Source organism: Heptranchias perlo, chromosome 38, assembly GCF_035084215.1.
Source record: "Heptranchias perlo isolate sHepPer1 chromosome 38, sHepPer1.hap1, whole genome shotgun sequence".
Lineage (NCBI taxonomy): Eukaryota > Metazoa > Chordata > Chondrichthyes > Hexanchiformes > Hexanchidae > Heptranchias > Heptranchias perlo.
This window is the reverse complement of record NC_090362.1, coordinates 4,282,166-4,300,657: the sequence shown is the minus strand read 5'-3', so window position 1 is coordinate 4,300,657 and position 18,492 is coordinate 4,282,166. Positions and strand designations below refer to the sequence as shown.

Genomic DNA, 18,492 nt, shown 5'->3' with positions numbered 1-18,492 from the left:
CCTCTTATACCTCCCCCTCTGTCTCGCCTGAAGATTCTGTACCCCGGAATATTGAGCTGCCAGTCTTGCCCCTCCCTCAACCATGTCACTGTGACAGCAACAATATCATACTCCCATGTGTTTATCAACACCTTCAGTTCATCCACCTTATTCGCAAGACTCCTTGCATTAAAATAGATGCCATCCAGTTCCCATGTGATGTTCCCATGTGCCTGCTGCTCTTGTCCTTCTAGGTGGTAGAGGTTGCGGGTTTGGGAGGTGCTGTTGAAGAAGCCTTGGCGAGTTGCTGCAGTGCATCCTGTGGATGGTACACACTGTAGCCACTGTGCGCCGGTGGTGAAGGGAGTGACTGTTTAGGGTGGTGGATGGGGTGCCAATCAAGCAGGCTGCTTTGTCCTGGATTGTGTTGAGCTCCTTGAGTGTTGGAGCTGCACTCATCCAGGCAAGTGGAGAGTATTCCATCACAGTCATGACTTGTGCCTTGTAGATGGTGGAAAGGCTTTGGGGAGTCAGGAGGTGAGTCACTTGCCGCAGAATACCCAGCCTCTGACCTGCTCTTGTAGCCAATCCTTGTTGTTAATCCTCCGCTTAATCCAAAGGGCTCTGATTGGAACACTTCTCTATATAAACCCTCGCACTCCAGTGCTATGACATTGTCTCTAATTAATGCCATTACCTTTCCTTCCTGAAAGTTTGATACCCAGGTAATTGGTGACCTTTCCCTCTACAGCTAAAGCCCACGGTCTCTGCCCAGCTGCCTTTGGCTGCTCCCCTCCCCATGCTAGTAAACATGGAGCCACACTGCACTCCACAGCGGGGAAACTGGTGAAAGAAAACAATCCTTTGGCAATATGAAAACTGCTTGAGTATTGACTGGGGGATTTTACCTTGATCGATTGTATACGATTGGCTCATGTTCATCTGGCACGGTTCTGAGCATGTCAAGATCCCGGAAAAGTTTCATCATCAATGGTAAGAAATTCTGCTCGGCAGCCCTTTCCACCACAGCACTGAGAAGGGTCCAGGCGTGTGTCGAATACAAGAACTGACTTCCTTTAAAACACAAGGGAGGAAAGTGGCGTTTGAATTTGTAGCAAAACAATCTGCTGCAGAAACATCATCAGCCTCCAGAGACACTCCCGACACTTGTGAATTTTACAATTACACAGAGATTTCTGTGCACAAAATGGATTTTGGTTTTGCTTTCTATTCTCCCAAATTAGTCCAAATTACTGAATGTATATCTTTTACCCAGATTCTCAGATTTATTCAACAGTCCAGCAAGGAAAACAAGGCAAACAAAACTCTATACAGCGGATTATAGACCTACCTCTATACAGTGCATTATAGACCTACCTCTATACAGCACATTATAGACCTACCTCTGTACAGCACATTATAGACCTACCTCTATACAGCACATTATAGACCTACCTCTATACAGCACATTATAGACCTACCTCTGTACAGCACATTATAGACCTACCTCTATACAGCACATTATAGACCTACCTCTGTACAGCACATTATAGACCTACCTCTGTACAGCACATTATAGACCTACCTCTATACAGCACATTATAGACCTACCTCTGTACAGCACATTATAGACCTACCTCTATACAGCACATTATAGACCTACCTCTGTACAGCACATTATAGACCTACCTCTATACAGCACATTATAGACCTACCTCTATACAGCACATTATAGACCTACCTCTATACAGCACATTATAGACCTACCTCTATACAGCACATTATAGACCTACCTCTATACAGCGCATTATAGACCTACCTCTGTACAGCACATTATAGACCTACCTCTATACAGCACATTATAGACCTACCTCTATACAGCACATTATAGACCTACCTCTATACAGCGCATTATAGACCTACCTCTGTACAGCGCATTATAGACCTACCTCTATACAGCACATTATAGACCTACCTCTATACAGCACATTATAGACCTACCTCTATATACATATAGCGGATTGTAGACCTATCTATATACAGCGCATTATAGACCTATCTATATACAGCGCATTATAGACCTACCTCTATACAGCGCATTATAGACCTACCTCTATATATATATATAGCGGATTGTAGACCTCTCTTATATACAGTGGATTGTGGATCTATTGATTTCAAAGGTCAATTTGGAACAATATTAAATGACTATAGAATGTCTCACAGAATTTCTAAGTAATCAGTTGCTAGTTACTCTTTAGTGCATTCCTGGCGGTGACACTGTTACTGATCACCCTGCTCAGTAATTGGCTCGATGGTCACACAGAGTATTGGTGCTGCCCTGTTCAGCTTGAGCTCAAGACCATAATTCCCCACACCGTGAGATCCCACCCTCAGCCACACAGTGGGAGAGATACATTTAATTTTGTAAATAACTGGACCGAGAGTAGATCCAGGATACTGAACCTGGGCAGCTGTAGAGAAGCCTGAGAGGAGATCTGGACACAGGTTTCCAGTCCGGGGAACAGATGTAACATTCACTCTGTTCGCAGTGTGCTTTAAGGAAGCTCCCTGGATCCCTGGTCTTTGCTGAGTGAGCTGATCTCGACCAGGTGCAGCAGTCTGAGTGTCAGTCGTGGCTCACACTCTCGCCTCTGAGTCAGAAGGTTGTGGGTTCAAGTCCCACTCCAGAGACTTGAGCACAAAATCCAGGCTGACACTCCCAGTGCAGCACTGAGGGAACGTCTTTTGGATGAGACGTTAAACCGAGACCCCGTCTGCCTTCTCAGGCGGGCGTAAATTGTCTTGACAGATATTTAACCCTGAACCGACATTACTAAAACAGGTTATCTGGGTCATTATCACATTGCTGTATGCGGGATCTTGCTGTGCGCAAAATTGGCTGCCGTGTTTCCTACACTCCACTTCAAAAATACTTAATTGGCTGTAAAGCGCTTTGGGACGTCCTGAGGTCGTGAAAGGCGCCAAGTAAACGCAAGTCTTTCTTTCATTTCCGATTAATCACAGTGTCCTGGGCTAGGAAGAAGGGAAAAAAATATATCAGTCTGGGTTGCTGCTCCTGATCACCATCCAGTCACCCCTGATGGGTACGAGAATAAAACTTGACTCGGGTGTGATGCTCTCCACAGTCGAATAGCGTTCCGACGCTCACTATTTATGCTCACACATGAAGAATGGGCGCTTGAGCCAGATACCACTGAGCTGCTAGTGTCCACTGAACCCGCACCCCGAAGAATCGCTGCCTTCAGGAAAGGAGACGGGGGAAAGAGGGGAGAAAATAGGAAGAAAAGAAGTGCTAATGACAGGGCAATGATCTTAAGGATGTAATTGTTCAAGGGGAGGATCTGGAGGGACAGGAGGTCAAACCGGTTATAAATCTGCTCACATTCTATGTTTTTATGAGGCAATCGGAACTCCTTGATCAGTTTCCAACCCTACAATCACGCCCCAGCACTCTGTATTTCTGCAGTAAACATGTTAAGGATGACATTAATGTACATTATTACTTTTAACACCATTTTAATTAAAGCATAGAATTCTGTTCTATAATTGATATAAATAGAGAGCATGCTGTAATTTCTTTTTTTTTACCAGGTTTGAAAACCAGGGGATCATTCTTGAAGAGTTTCAGAGCTTTAGACACATTCTCAAACTTTTCTTTGATGTAATATTCCTCGTGCTCAAACTCCCTCTTGTTCTGGGGGTTTTTTTTGTTTTTCACTGAGGCTTCATATTCGTTACTGTCTGATTTTGTGCTTGTCTCCTGTTTACCGCTGTCACCCTCCCCTCTCAGTTCCGGACCCTCCAATTTCTCCTTTGGTTTTTCCGTGTGTCTCTTTTCTTTACTGCCTTGGCCGGAGACTTTGGGTTCCACCTCCTCTTTAACGAGCCTCAGTGCTTTCTTCTCTTTTTCCTTTTGTTCCTTTACCTTCTTAACATCCTTCTCGTAGTGCCGGATGCCACTCAGGTGAGAGAGTAACAGCCTTGTAGTTATCGTCACCTATTGCAAGACATAGGCAAATCCATTTTGCAAATTTTTTTAAACCATCTATAATTATACAATAAAGATCTTACATCTGAGTGCAGTTCCTGTTGTCAGGTATCAACACGTTCCATTATAAATTTCTATGTCCACGTTTATAATGGGAATTACCTATGTAAACTTATAGGGCGCTAAATTGGACCTTGTAGCACCCGTTGTTTCGGCGCTACACGGCCTCTCCGACATCCAAGTTGGCGTCTTGGATGCGCGCGCACGCACGTTTCCAGCGTGACGCCGCTAGACGCCATCTTGGTATAGGAGTTAGTGCAGGCGCAGATAATGAACGCTGGAATCATGTAAAGTAGGGAGAAAATGGCTTCAATCAGTGTGCAATGCTAATTTAAAATGATAGACACCATTTTGGGACATAATGCTCAACTCAACACACAGTCTTAACCCCAACCATCCGAACGTGTCTTCGAGTGCCTGGAGGACCCCCCACCAGCGCTATTTAAAGGGACCATGCAGGATTTATAGGTTAGTGGCTGGATTATTGCTTCTGGCTGCCGAGACATTTGTAATTGTTTTTGGAGGTCTCCTACACTTGAATACTAGGACGCGGAGACATAGTCTAACATTTAGAGCCAGGACACGCAGGAGTGAAGTTAGGAAATGCTTCTACACGCAAAGGGTGGGAGATGTTTGGAACGTTCTTCTGCAGATGACAGTTGATTCTAGCTTGCTTGTGAATGTTAAATCTGAGATTGATAGATTTCTGTGAACCAACATCCAGGCTTGGGCTGATAAGTGGCAAGTAACATTCGCGCCAGATAAGTTCCAGGCAATGACCATCTCCAACAAGAGAGAGTCTAACCACCTCCCCTTGACATTCAACGGCATTACCATCACCGAATCCCCCACCATCAACATCCTGGGGGTCACCATTGACCAGAAACTTAACTGGACCAGCCATATAAATACTGTGGCTACAAGAGCAGGTCAGAGGCTGGGTATTCTGTGGTGAGTGACTCACCTCCTGACTCCCCAAAGCCTTTCCACCATCTACAAGGCACAAGTCAGGAGTGTGATGGAATACTCTCCATTTGCCTGGATGAGTGCAGCTCCAACAACACTCAAGAAGCTCGACACCATCCAGGACAAAGCAGCCCGCTTGATTGGCACCCCATCCACCACCCTGAACATTCACTCCCTTCACCACCGGCACACAGTGGCTGCAGTGTGTACCATCCACAGGATGCACTGCAGCAACTCGCCAAGGCTTCTTCGACAGCACCTCCCAAACCCGCCACTTCTACCACCTAGAAGGACAAGAGCAGCAGGTACATGGGAACAACACCACCTGCACGTTCCCCTCCAAGTCACACACCATCCCGACTTGGAAATATATCACCGTTCCTTCATCGTTGCTGGGTCAAAATCCTGGAACTCCCTTCCTAACAGCACTGTGGGAGAACCTTCACCACACGGACTGCAGCGGTTCAAGAAGGCGGCTCACCACCACCTTCTCAAGGGCAATTAGGGATGGGTAATAAATTCCAGCCTCGCCAGCGACGCCCACATCCCGTGAACGAATTTGTTAAAAATTAAGGGATATGGGGCTAAGACGGGTATATGGAGTTAGGTCACAGGTCCACTATGATCTCATTGAATGGCGGAACAGGCTCGAGGGGCTAAATGCCACGGCCACTTGCTGCCTCTTGATATGCGCCATCTTCTCCTGCAAGAAAGCGGGACGTGTGCCTGGGTGATGTGCTGTCATGGTTGAATAGCTGTAAGCGTGTGTGACCTGTGAGTTGTGGGTGGGCAGCTTGAAACTGTGGTAATGTGTAAGGGTGAGAGGAAGCATCTGATTGAAAGTGTTGAGTATTGATGGAAAGAGTTTATTGTTATGTGGGGATGGGGGGTGTAAGTGCGTGGAGCAGTTGGTAGCTGACGTCACTTGACAGTTGACCTCACTCACCTTGACCACTCATGTCAAAGCACTGAACTTCTTCCTGCCCCCCGCCCCCCACCCCCGGTGCGGATACAGGATGTCCCTCCTTCTGTCCTCCTCTTGCACCCAAGGTCTACAGTGCATCAGCAGAGAACATTGTTGCTCGCACTCTCGCAGGCCTGGTACTAACTCAGATCGACAGATTGGTGAGGTCTGGTGTGCAGATTGGAGGATGTGGGATTTAGTAGTGCGTAACCTTTATTCAATGTTTTAACATAACTCATCAGTGTGTAAACATAGTGATGGGATCTGCATCTGTGTTTTACGTGTGCGATGTCTGATCTCTGTTCAGACTCCATGCAGACAGTAGACTGTTATTTTCAGCAAAAAACAGGTACCAGCTACCTTTAAGAGATTTCTAAGAAACATCCTCCCTTTAAGAGATTGAGCTCCCTCTGATGGTGGAAAGTGCAAATTGAATTGATTCCATGTGCAAGGCCTGGAAAGGAACGCTGATTGCAGGTAAGTGCTCCCTTGGGTCCAAACTTGAGTCCTGCCTGCACAGGGTCCGTCAGGCGCGGGGTGGTAGCATATCGCGCTACCACCGCCCAAAACGGACCCTTAGCAAATTTTTTCCCCATAGAATCATAGAAATTTACGGCCCACCGTGTTTGTGCCAGCTGAAAAAGAGCTATCCAGCTTCATCCCACTTTCCAGCTCTTGGTCCGTAGCTCTGTAGGTTACGGCACCTCAAGTGCATATCCAAGTGTATTTTAAATATGATGAGGGTGTCTGCCTCTACCACCTTTTCAGGCAGTGAGTTCCAGACCCCCATCACCCTCTGGGTGAAAAAATTCTCAACTCCCTTCTAATCCATCCACCAATTACTTTAAATCTATGCCCTCTGGATATTGACCCCTCTGCAAAGGGAAATAGGTCCTCCCTCTCCACTCTACCTAAGCCCCTCATTATTTTATACACCTCAATTAAATCTCCCCTCAGCCTCCTTTGTTCCAAAGAAAACAACCAGCCTATCCAATCTTTCCTCAAAGCTAAAATTCTCCAGCCCTGGCAACATCCTCGTAAATCTCCTCTCTAGTGCAATCACATCTTTCATGTAATGTGTTGACCAGAACTGTACGCAGTACTCAAGCTGTGGCCTAACTAGTGTTTTATACAGTTCCAGCATAACCTCCCTGCTCTTAGATTCTATGCCTCGGCTAATAAAGGAAAGTATCCCGTATTCCTTCTTACCCACCTTATCTACCTGTCCTGCTATCTTCAGGGATCTGTGGACATGCACTCCAAGGTCCCTCACTTCCTCTACACCTCTCAGTATCCTCCCATTTATTATGTACTCCCTTGCCTTGTTTGCCCTCCCCAAATGCATTACCCCTCACTTCTCCAGATTGAATTCCATTTGACACTTTTCTGCGCACCTGACCAGTCCATTGTTATCTTCCTGCAATCTACAGCTTTCCTCCTCACTATCAACCACAGGGCCAATTTTTGTATCATCTGCAAACTTCTTGATCATGTCCCCTACATTTAAGTCCAAATCATTAATATATACCACAAAAAGCAAGGGACCGAGTACTGAGCCCTGCGGAACCCCACCGGAAACAGCCTTCTAGTCACAAAAACATCCGTCGACCATTACCCTTTGCTTCCTGCCACTGAGTCAATTTTAGATCTAACTAGCCACTTTCCCTTGGATCCCATGGACTTTTACTCTTCTGACCAGTCTGTCATGTGGGACCTTGTCAAAAGCCTTGCTAAAGTCCATGTAGACTACATCAAACGCGTTACCCTCATCGACCCTCCTTGTTACCTCCTCAAAAAATTCAATCAAGTTAGTCAGACACGACCTTCCCGTAACAAATCCACGCTGACTGTCCTTGATTAATCCGTGCCTTTCTAAATGACGATTTATACCGTCCCTCAGAATTGATTCCAATAATTTTCCCACCACCGAGGTTAGGTTGACTGGCCTGTAATTACTCGGTCTATCCTTTTCTCCCTTTTTAAACAACGTACAATGTTAGCAGTCCTCCAATCCTCCGGCACGACGCCTGTAGCCAGAGAGGCTGGAAAATGATGGTCAGAGCCTCCGCTATTTCCTCTTTTGCTTCTCATAACAGCCTGGGATACATTTCATCCCAGCCTGGCAATTTATCTACTTTCAAAGCTGCTAATCCCCCTAATATTTCCTCTCTCACTATGTTTATCTCATCCAATATTTCACACTCCTCCTCCTTAACTACAACGTCTGCATCGTCCCCCTCCTTTGTGAAGACAGACGCAAAGTATTCATTAAGAACCATACCCACATCTTCCGCCTCTACACATAGTTCAGAAGAATGAGAGGCGATCTTATTGAAACATATAAGATTGTGAAGGGTCTTGATCGGGTGGATGCAGTAAGGATGTTCCCAAGGATGGGTGAAACTAGAACTAGGGGGCATAATCTTAGAATAAGGGGCTGCTCTTTCAAAACTGAGATGAGGAGAAACTTCTTCACTCAGAGGGTGGTAGGTCTGTGGAATTTGCTGCCCCAGGAAGCTGTGGAAGCTACATCATTAGATAAATTTAAAACAGAAATAGACAGTTTCCTAGAAGTAAAGGGAATTAGGGGTTATGGGGAGCGGGCAGGAAATTGGACATGAAGCTGAGTTCGGATCGGTCAATGCCCTGTGGGTGGCGGAGAGGGCCCAGGGGCTATGTGGCCCGGTCCTGCTCCGAGTTCTTGTGTTCTTTAGATTTGTGGTTGGGATCAGATCAGCCATGATCTTATTGAATGGCGGAGCAGGCTCGAGGGGCCGATTGGCCTACTCCTGCTCCAATTTCTTATGTTCTTATGTTCTTATAGGTTACCTTTTTGGCTTCTAATAGGCCCTTCTCTTTCCTTAGTTATTCTCTTGCCCTTTATGTATTTATAAAACATTTTTGGGTTTTCCTTGATTTTACTTGCCAGTATTTTTTCCTGCCCTCTCTTTGCTTTCCTAATTTCCTTTTTAATTTCACCCCTGCACTTTCTATACTTCTCTAGGCTTTCTGTAGTATTGAGCTCTCGGTGTCTGACATAAGCTTCCCTTTTTTGCCTTATCTTACCCTGTATTCTCCTTGTCATCGAGGGGGCTCTAGATTTGGGAGTCCCACCCTTTTTCTTTGTGGGAACATATTTGCTCTGAACCCTCACTATCTCCTCCGTGAATGCCTCCCACTGCTCTGACACTGATTTACCTTCAAGTAGCTGTTTCCAGTCCACTTTTGCTAAATCACATCTCAGCTTAGTAAAATTGGCCTTTCCCCAGTTTAGAACTTTAACTCCTGATCTATATTTGTCCATTTCCATAACTATGCTAAATCTAACTGAATTATGATCACTACCACCAAAATGCTCGCCCACTGATACTCCTTCCACCTGCCCAGCTTCATTCCCTAAAACTAAGTCCAGAACTGCCCCCTGTCTTGTTGGGCTTGCTATGTACTGGCTAAAAAAGTTCTCCTGAATGCAATTTAAGAATTCTGCACCCTCTATACCTTTTACACTGATTCTATCCCAGTTAATATTCGGGTAGTTGAAATCCCCTACTGTTATTGCCCTATTGTTTTTGCACTTCTCAGAAATTTGCCTACATATTTGCTCTTCTATCTCCTTCTGACTGTTTGGGGGTCTATAGTACACTCCCAGCAGTGAGATTGCCCCTTTTTTGTTCTTCAGTTCAACCCATATGGCCTCATTTGATGATCCTTCTAACATATCATCCCTCCTCACAGCTGTAATTGTTTCTTTAACCAGTATTGTGACCCCCTTTTTTATCCCCCTCTCTATCTCGTCTGAAAACCCTGTAACCAGGAATGTTGAGCTGCCATTCCTGTCCTTCTTTAAGCCATGTTTCTGTAATAGCTAAGATATCGTACTTCCACGTGTCTATCTGTGCCCTTAGCTCATCTGCCTTATTCACTATACTCCTTGCAATGAAGTATATATTATTAAGCACTGCCAAACTCCTTTGTTGTCTATTTTCTAGCCCTTGTTTCCTCTGCCTTCCAAACTCGCTTACTAATTTTCTGCCTTCCATTTCCAGCTCTGCTTCTCTCCCTTCTGAATCTATGCTCAGGTTCCCATCCCCCTGCCAAGCGAGTTTAAACCCTCCCCGCTGTAATTATACCTTCCTGCCACTGGAGGGGCAGTCACACCTCAGTTTGTGTTTCCCAGCTCCTCAGTCTGCACTGCAGAGAAACACCTGTGTTCCAACCAAAGTGTTCTACTTCTCAAATCGCTCTCAGTTTTGTCAGTAAATAATATCAAATCAGAGTATTATCTAAAACTAAGGACAGAATACACAACCTTCAAATTGAGATTGAATTACATCTGCATGCCCTGATCTAGTTATCACTGCTCTCCAAACCCATGTCGCCAGAAGACTACATTTGGCCATGACTCCCTGTATGCGACCACATGGAAAATCGAAAAGTTTCAACCGTGGCTTAGTGGTAGCACTCTCACTGTAAGTCAGAAGGTCGTGGGTTCAAATCCCGCTCCAGAGACTTGAGCACAAAACCTAGGCAGACACTCCAATGCAGTACTAAGGGAGTGCTGCACTGTCGGAGGTGCCGTCTTTCGGATGAGACGTTAAACCGAGGCCCCGTCTGCCCTCTCAGGTGAAAGTAAAAGATCCCATGGCACTATTTTGAAGAAGAGCAGGTGTCCTGGCCAATATTGATCCCTCAACCAACATCACTAAAAAAAAACAGATTATCTGGTCATTATCTCATTGCTGTTTGTGGGATCTTACTGTGCACAAATTGGCTGCCATGTTTCCTACATTACAACAGTGATTAACTTCAAAAGTACTTCATTGGCTGTAAAGCACTTTGGGACGTCCTGAGGTACTGTATAAATGTCATTTATTGCAGTAGGAAATCACAGACGAGCCACATTCTGAATTGGAGGAACGCAGAGATATCAGAAGGTTGTAGAGCTGGAGGAGGTTGCAGAGATAGGGAGGGGCGAGGCCATGAGGGGATTTGAAACCAAGGATGAGAATTTTAAAATCAAGGCTTTCCAGACCGGGAGCCAATGTAGGTCAGCGAGCAGAGGGGTGATGGGAGAACGGGACTTGGTGCGAGATAGGATACCGGCAGCAAAGTTTTGGATGAGCTCAAGTTTACGTAGGTGCAAGGAGGGAGGCCGGCCAGGAGAGCAATAACCACTAGGTTACTGTGGGAAGGAACTGCCCCCGAAGTCAGTCAGGATCACAGGCTTTCCAACTGCAATCCTTGGACCCAGTGAGATCTATGAAAAGTATCAGATTTCTGTATTTTTGTCTGTATTTGCTCACTTACTAGCAGGTTATCTTTGCTGCTGTCTTCCTGTGGGATGCTGACATTGTTAGGACAGGGGATCCCTGGGGTGTGTTAACATTCTTAGCGGATCTCTGGGAATGCGTTAGTATTTAGAGGAGTCTGGCAATGTGTCAGTATTTTCAGGGGGTCCTTGGGAACGGGTCAGTACTTACACTGGGTCCCTGGGAATATGTCGGTATTTGTAGGGAATTTCTGGAATATATCAATATTTGCAAGGGAATACGTACATAGAATTACATACATGGAATCTACAGCACAGAAACTGGCCATTCGGCCCAGCCAGTCTATGCCGGTGTTTATATTCCACATGAGCCTCCTCCCACTCTAATTACCTCGTCCCACCCTGTCCCCATATCCTTCGATTCCTTTCTCCCTCAGCATATGCATCAAGTCTCCCCTTCAATGCATCAACACTATCTGCTTTAATCATTCCATGTGGTAGCCAGTTCTACATTCTCACCACACTCTCTGTGTAAAGAAATTCCTTATAAATTCTTTATTTGATTTGTTAGTGGCTACCTTACATTTACGCCCCCTTATTCTAGACCAACCACATTGGAAATAGTTTCTCCGCATCCACCCTATCGAACCTCTTCATCATTTTAAAGACCTCTATCAGGTCTCCTCTTAGAATCATAGAAAGTTACAGCACAGAAGAGGGCCATTCGGCCCATCATGTCCATGCCGGTTGAAAAGAGCTATCCAACTTAATCCCACTTTCCAGCACTTGGTCCGTATCCCGGTAGGTTACGGCTCTTCAAGTGCACATCCATGTTCTTTTTAAATGAGTTGAGGGTTTCTGCCTCTCCCACCCTTTCAGGCAGTGAGTTCCAGACCCCCACCACTCTCCCGGTGAAAAAAATTAGCTCAGTTCCCCGCTAATCCTTCTACCAATTACTTTAAATCTATGCCCCCTAGTCACTGACCCCTCTGCTAAGGGAACTAGGTCCTCCCTATCCACTCTATCTAGTCCCATCATAATTTTATATACCTCAATTAAATCTCCCCTCAGCCTCCTTTGTTCCAAAGAAAACAACTCCAGCCTATCCAATCTTTTCTCATAGCTAAAATTCTCCAGCCCTGGCAACATCCTCGTAAATCTCCTCTGTATCCTATCGAGTGCAATCACATCTTTCCTGAAAGGTGGTGACCAGAACTGTACGCAGTACTCAAGTTGTGGCCTAACTAGTGTTTTATACAGTTCTAACATAACCTCCCTGCTCTTATATTCAATGCCTCGGCTAATAAAGGAAAGTATTCAGTATGCCTTCTTAACCACCTTATCTACCTGTCCTGCTATCTTCAGGGATCTGTGGACATGCACTCCAAGGTCCCTCTGTTCCTCTACACCTTTCAGTCTCCTCCCATTTGTTGTGTACTCCCTTGCCTTGTTTGTCCTCCCACTTCTCCAGATTGAATTCCATTTGCTACTTTTCTGCCCACCTGACCAGTCCATTGATATCTTCCTGCAGTCTACAGCTTTCCTCCTCACTATCAACCACGTGGCCAATTTTTTTTTTAATCATCTGCAAACTTCTTGATCAAGCCACCTACATTCAAGTCCAAATCATTAATATATACCTCAAAAAGCAAGGAACCCAGTACTGAGCCCTGCGGAACCCTACTGGAAACAGCCTTCCAGTCACAAAAACACCCGTCGACCATTACCCTTTGCTTCCTGCCACTGAGTAATTTTGAATTCAATTTGCCACATTCCCTTGGATCCCATGGGCCTTTACTTTTTTGACCAGTCTGCCATGTGGGACCTTAACAAAAGCCTTGCTAAAATCCATGTAGACTACATCAAATGCTTTACCCTCATCTACCCTCCTTGTTACCACCTCAAAAAATTCAATCAAGTTAGTCAGACACGACCTTCCCTTAACAAATCCACGCTGACTGTCCTTGATTAACCCGTGCCTTTCTAAATGATGTTTTATGCTGTCCCTCAGAATTGATTCCAATAATTTGCCCACCACCGAGGTTAGGCTGACTGGCCTATAATTACTCGGTCTATCTCTTTCTCCCTTTTTAAACAACGGTACAACGTTAGCAGTCCTCCAATCCTCCGGCACTACGCCTGTAGTCAGGGAGGATTGGAAAATGATGGTCAGAGCCTCCGCTATTTCCTCTCTTGTTTCTCTTAACAGCCCGGCTTGGCGATTTATCTACTTTCAAAGATGTTAAACCCTTTAATACTTCCTCTCTCACTATGTTTATCCAATATTTCACACTCCTCCTCCTTAACTACAATCTCTGCATCGTCCCTCTCTTTTGTGAAGACAGACGCAAAGTATTCATTAAGAACCATACCCACCTCTTCCGCCTCCATATATAGGTTACCTTTTTGGTCTCTAATAGGCCCTACTCTTTCCTTAGTTATTCTCTTGCTCTTTATGTATTTATAAAATATCTTTGGATTTTCCTTGAGTTTACTTGTCCGTATTTTTTCATGCCCTCTCTTTGCTTTCCTAATTTCCTTTTTAATTTCACCCCTGCACTTTCTATACTCCTCTAGGCTGTCTGTAGTATTGAGCTCTCGGTGTCTGACATAAGCTTTCCTTTTTTGCCGTATCTTACCCTGTATTCTCCTTGTCATCCAGGGGGCTCTAAATTTGGTCGTCCCACCCTTTTTCGTTGTGGGGACATGTTTATTCTAAACCCTCACTATCTCTCCCTTGAATGCCTCCCACTGTTCTGACATTAATTTACCCCTTCAAGTAGCTGTTTCCAGTCCACTTTTGCTAAATCACTTCTCATCTTAGTCTTCTCTTTCCAAGACAAAACAGCCCCAGCTAACTCAATCTTTCCTGATAGCTGTACCATCTTAATTTTGGTAACACTCTTGTAAATCTACTCTGCACTATCTCCAGTGCTTCAATATCCTTTTTGTAATATGGAGACCAGAACTGGGCACAGTTCCCCAAGTGTGGACTAATCAAGGTTCTATATAAATTTAACATTACCTCCCTGCTTTTGTATTCCATTCCTCTAGAAATGAACCCCAATACTTTGTTTGTACTCTTTGTGGCCTTATCAACTTGCGTTACTATTTTTAGTGATTTATGTATCTGTATTCCCAGATCTCTTTGCTCCTCTATCCCATTTAGTTTCTTACCTTCCAGGGAATAAGTGGCCTCCTTATTCCTCCTGCCAAAATGAACCACCTCACACTTCGCTATATTGAATTTCATTTGCCATTTATCCGGCCACTCTGCAAGCCAGTTTATGTCTTCCAGTATTTTGGTGCAGTCCTCCACATTATTAGCTATACCGCCCAATTTGATATCATCTGCAAATTTTGACACTATACTGTCTCCAAACTTCTGACTCCAAATCATTTATCTATATGGTGAACAACAGTAGTCCCAGCACGGATCCCTGCAGGACACCGCTTCCTGCCTGTCCGAGAAACTTCCCTTTAACACTTCCCCTCTGTTTTCTGTTTGGTAGCCATGTTTCAATCCATTCTGCTATCTGACCCCTGACTCCGCATGCCCTGATCTTTTCTTCATTCCCCATGTATCAGCTTGGCCCAGTGGTAGCACTCTCAGCTCTGAGTCAGAAGGTTGTGGGTTCAAGCCTCAGTCCAGAGACTCAAGCATGTAAGCTAGGCTAGCATTTAAATGAAATGCTGAGAGTTCGTACATTATCAGAGGTGCTGATATGTTCAACTGAGACCCTGTTCAGGTGGATGAAAAAGATCCCATGGCACTTTTCTAAGAAGAGCAGGGGAGCTCCCTCAATGCCCTGGCCAATGCTTATACCTCAATCAACACCACCAAAAACTGATCATTTATCTCAGTGCTGTTTGCGGGATCTTGCTGTGCGCAAATTGGCTGTCACATTTCCTACATTACAACAGTGACTACACTTCAAAAGTACTTCACTGGCTGTGAAGCACTTTGGGACGACCTGAAGTTGTGAAAGACACTATATAAATGCAAGTTCTTTCTTCACATATATGGTAAGAGAATACCTGAGTCAGGACTGATCTGCCCAAGTCTGACGCTACAGTTAAATCGAAAGAAAGAGCTTGCATTTATATAGCGCCTTTCACGTTCTCAAGACGTCCCAAAGCGTTTCTCAGCTAATGAAGTACTTTTAAAGCGTCATCGCTGTTGCAATGTAGAGAAACCTAGACTGTAAGGTCCAGTAAATGTGTGAGGACTGCTCCATGTGGCAGCCTTACCTACACAACAAGAAGCTGATTGGGAGATGCCAGGAAGCAGCGTGAAATGGGTGGAATGACCCTTTACCCGGGCTTGTTTCCTGTAGCACAGTAGCGGTGTAGGATGCATCTATCTATCTGCAATTTAGCCACCAATTTGAACAATAGGAAACTAATAATTAGCACCTTCCTAAATTGCTCTGTGCGAGAGACATACTCTCACTCAGGGCTCCGTGAGCATGAACAACTTTCCAGTTAGGAATTACGTGATGCCGGATAAAATGATGGGAATAATTTCTTGACCTAAATGAAACTGGGATGTGACCTAGCTCCTGGTGAGTTCTAAGGGTTGGGGCTGTCAGAATGCCAAATCAAACATGGCTGGTCTACAAAGAGGGTTTGCGGTTCACTAGCTCTGAGACAAAACAATCGCTAACAACAGTACAGCTTCCCACGTAAGCAGCTTAAACTTACACGTTCAAAGAAATGACCCCGAAAAATGAACACAAATGGGTTGTGAAACAGACCTACATAAATAGGTTTTATATCAACGTCAAACAAAAGCTGGCGATGGCGTTACTCCAGGGACTGGACTAACCCACTTAGTCGAACACATACATTTTCTACCCTGTGCTGGAAGCTCTGTTAGTGGATGTCCTGCAAGAACTAATTGAGATATCCACCATCAGGGATTGAAGACCCTGATCTAACAGTTGTTGAGGGTGATTTTTGTGTCCCTGCCACCCAGTTTGCGCTTGAAAGCGATGCGGTGGGGAACCAAACTCGTGAGAATAGTTGAAGTGCTGACTTAGCGCTGAGGTCCAGCCCATTCCGGTTTGCGGGTGGACCTCGATTCTGGTAGCCCATTTGACACAGCCGGAGACCATGTCAACATTTATGACCAGGATAGACAGGTGGTTGAAGGAAAGGAGGATAAAGGGATATGGGACCTGGGTAGGTACATGGGATTAGGATACTGCTCATGTGAAGAATAAACACCAACACAGACTGGTTGGACCGAATGGCCTGGTTCCACGAGGTAATTTTGTCCTGTTTTCTTAAATTTGATTCAAGCGACTTCACTCCTGAATCACGCTACACGGTGTATCAATGCGAAACCAAAACCCCTTCAAATCAACACCAACTGTATAACGTAGCTGGCCAGTAACTGTCAAACATGAAGACACGTGCTGGGGCTTTTGAAAGATATCACAAAGCGTTCTTACTTTCTCCCCTTCGTACTCTTTTTCTGGAAAATCCGGCACATATTTCTGCACGGGGGCATCGATATCCAGCTTTCCATCTTCCCACAGCTTGGCAATGGCAGTCATAGTAAGGGGTTTACTGATGCTGGCGATTCGCATGACAGTCTCTGGTTTACACAACACCCGGTTTTCCACATCGGCGTATCCCAGTCCTTAAAGCAAGTCAGAACGATAAATAAAAACTTATTCGGAATACTGCAGCACAAGAATTGTAACTATTTCATCTTAAGGTGAGGTTTTATCAATAAAACCAGAAAACAAACAATCTTACTCGTGAATAACAAGCATCAGGTTTTATAAATAATAGTTATCAGTAAAGTCACCTGTCCAAAACGCAACATTTTTTTTTCCATTCAGTCCAAACATATAAAGCCACATTTAAATGTGAGCTGACCAAATTATTTTCAATGCCCATTTATACATATCTATCTGTATCTGTGGACTGATATAGAAAGAAAGAACTTGTATTTATACAAATTGAGGCCCCGTCTGCCCTCTCAGGTTGACATAAAAGATCCCATGGCACCATTCGAAGAAGAGCAGGGGAGTTCTTCCGAGTATCCTGGCCAACATTTATCCCTCAACCAGTGCAACTAAACACAGATTATCCGATCTTTTATCTCTTTGCTGTTTGTGGTTGAGGAAAATATCTGCTGCATTATAACAGTGACAACACTTCAAAAGTAATTCATTGGCTGTGAGGTGCTTTGGTTGTAAAAGCACTATAGAAATTCAAGTTCTTTCTTTAAAATATTAACCATATAATCCAACTGGCATTTGAATTACAGAGCTGATAAAAATTGAGATGAATCTAAATATGTTGCCAAATTAATTTGGAAGCATAAATTGAGTACTTTCTTTCCTCTTGCTGTGTGCTATTTTCTGTTTATATTTCACAAAGACTCTTGCCCCTTCATCAAAAACATCTGACTGTGACTATCATACATATAGCTATCAATCAGCAATACAAACCTTCAGACCAAACCTCCTTTCCATCCACAGCAACACCAACTACTATCCCAGGGGCACCCACTTCATCCTACAGGAAAAAACAAAAAACAAACTATTAATGAGGAAAAGCCAAGGTTCCGCAGTGATTGTAAATAGTAGCAAAATCTGTGCCACAGTTAATCAACCACAAGCTAAAGTGAAAGATCAAAGTTCATTTCATCATCAAAATTAGACCCATCAAAAAGGTACCACCCATAAACAAATAATTCGGGTGCAAAGTTGTATTAAACCGTCTGAGTCCCAAAAATGTCTTCGTACCGTATCATTTTCAGAACAAGATGTCCACAATGGCTTCATGGGAAAAGCCACCAGGGGATGTAACACTGACTTATACAGGCCATGAGGTCCCAGGTTCAATTCCCAATCCGTGCCAAGCTGGCTCCTCTAATCTGGGGCATCAGTTGGGTGTCAGCTTGCTCCCTTGGGACCAGTCTTGCCTCTGAATCAAAAGGTCGTGGATTCAAGCCCCACTCCAGAGACTTGAGCACAAAGTCTAGGCTGACGTTTCAGTACAGTACTGAGGGAGTGCTGCACTTTTGGATGAGATGCACAAGCAAGGCCCCATGGGCCTGCTCAGGTGGAACATAGGAACAGGAGGAGACCATTCAGCCCCTCGAGTTTGTTCTGATGTTCAGTTAGATCATGGCTGATCTGTATCTCAAGTCCATTTACCCGTCTTTGCTCCATATCCCTTGATTTACTTACCTAACAAAAATCTATCGATCTTGGTCTTAAA

At 44.6% G+C, this 18,492-nt stretch overlaps 1 protein-coding gene across 1 annotated transcript in view; it reads right to left on the bottom strand.

The window, feature by feature from the left end:
• Positions 1–883: 883 nt before the first annotated feature.
• The window catches only part of lactb (lactamase, beta), a 36,628-nt gene continuing 19,019 nt past the window's right edge, over positions 884–18,492 (bottom strand). The window contains exons 2-5 of the mRNA XM_067973308.1: positions 17,718–17,784; positions 16,707–16,897; positions 3,592–4,000; positions 884–1,053 (exon numbers count right to left, since the gene is read on the bottom strand). Of these exons, the coding sequence (XP_067829409.1) occupies positions 884–1,053; positions 3,592–4,000; positions 16,707–16,897; positions 17,718–17,784 (837 nt within the window). The remainder of the gene's footprint in view (positions 1,054–3,591; positions 4,001–16,706; positions 16,898–17,717; positions 17,785–18,492) is intronic.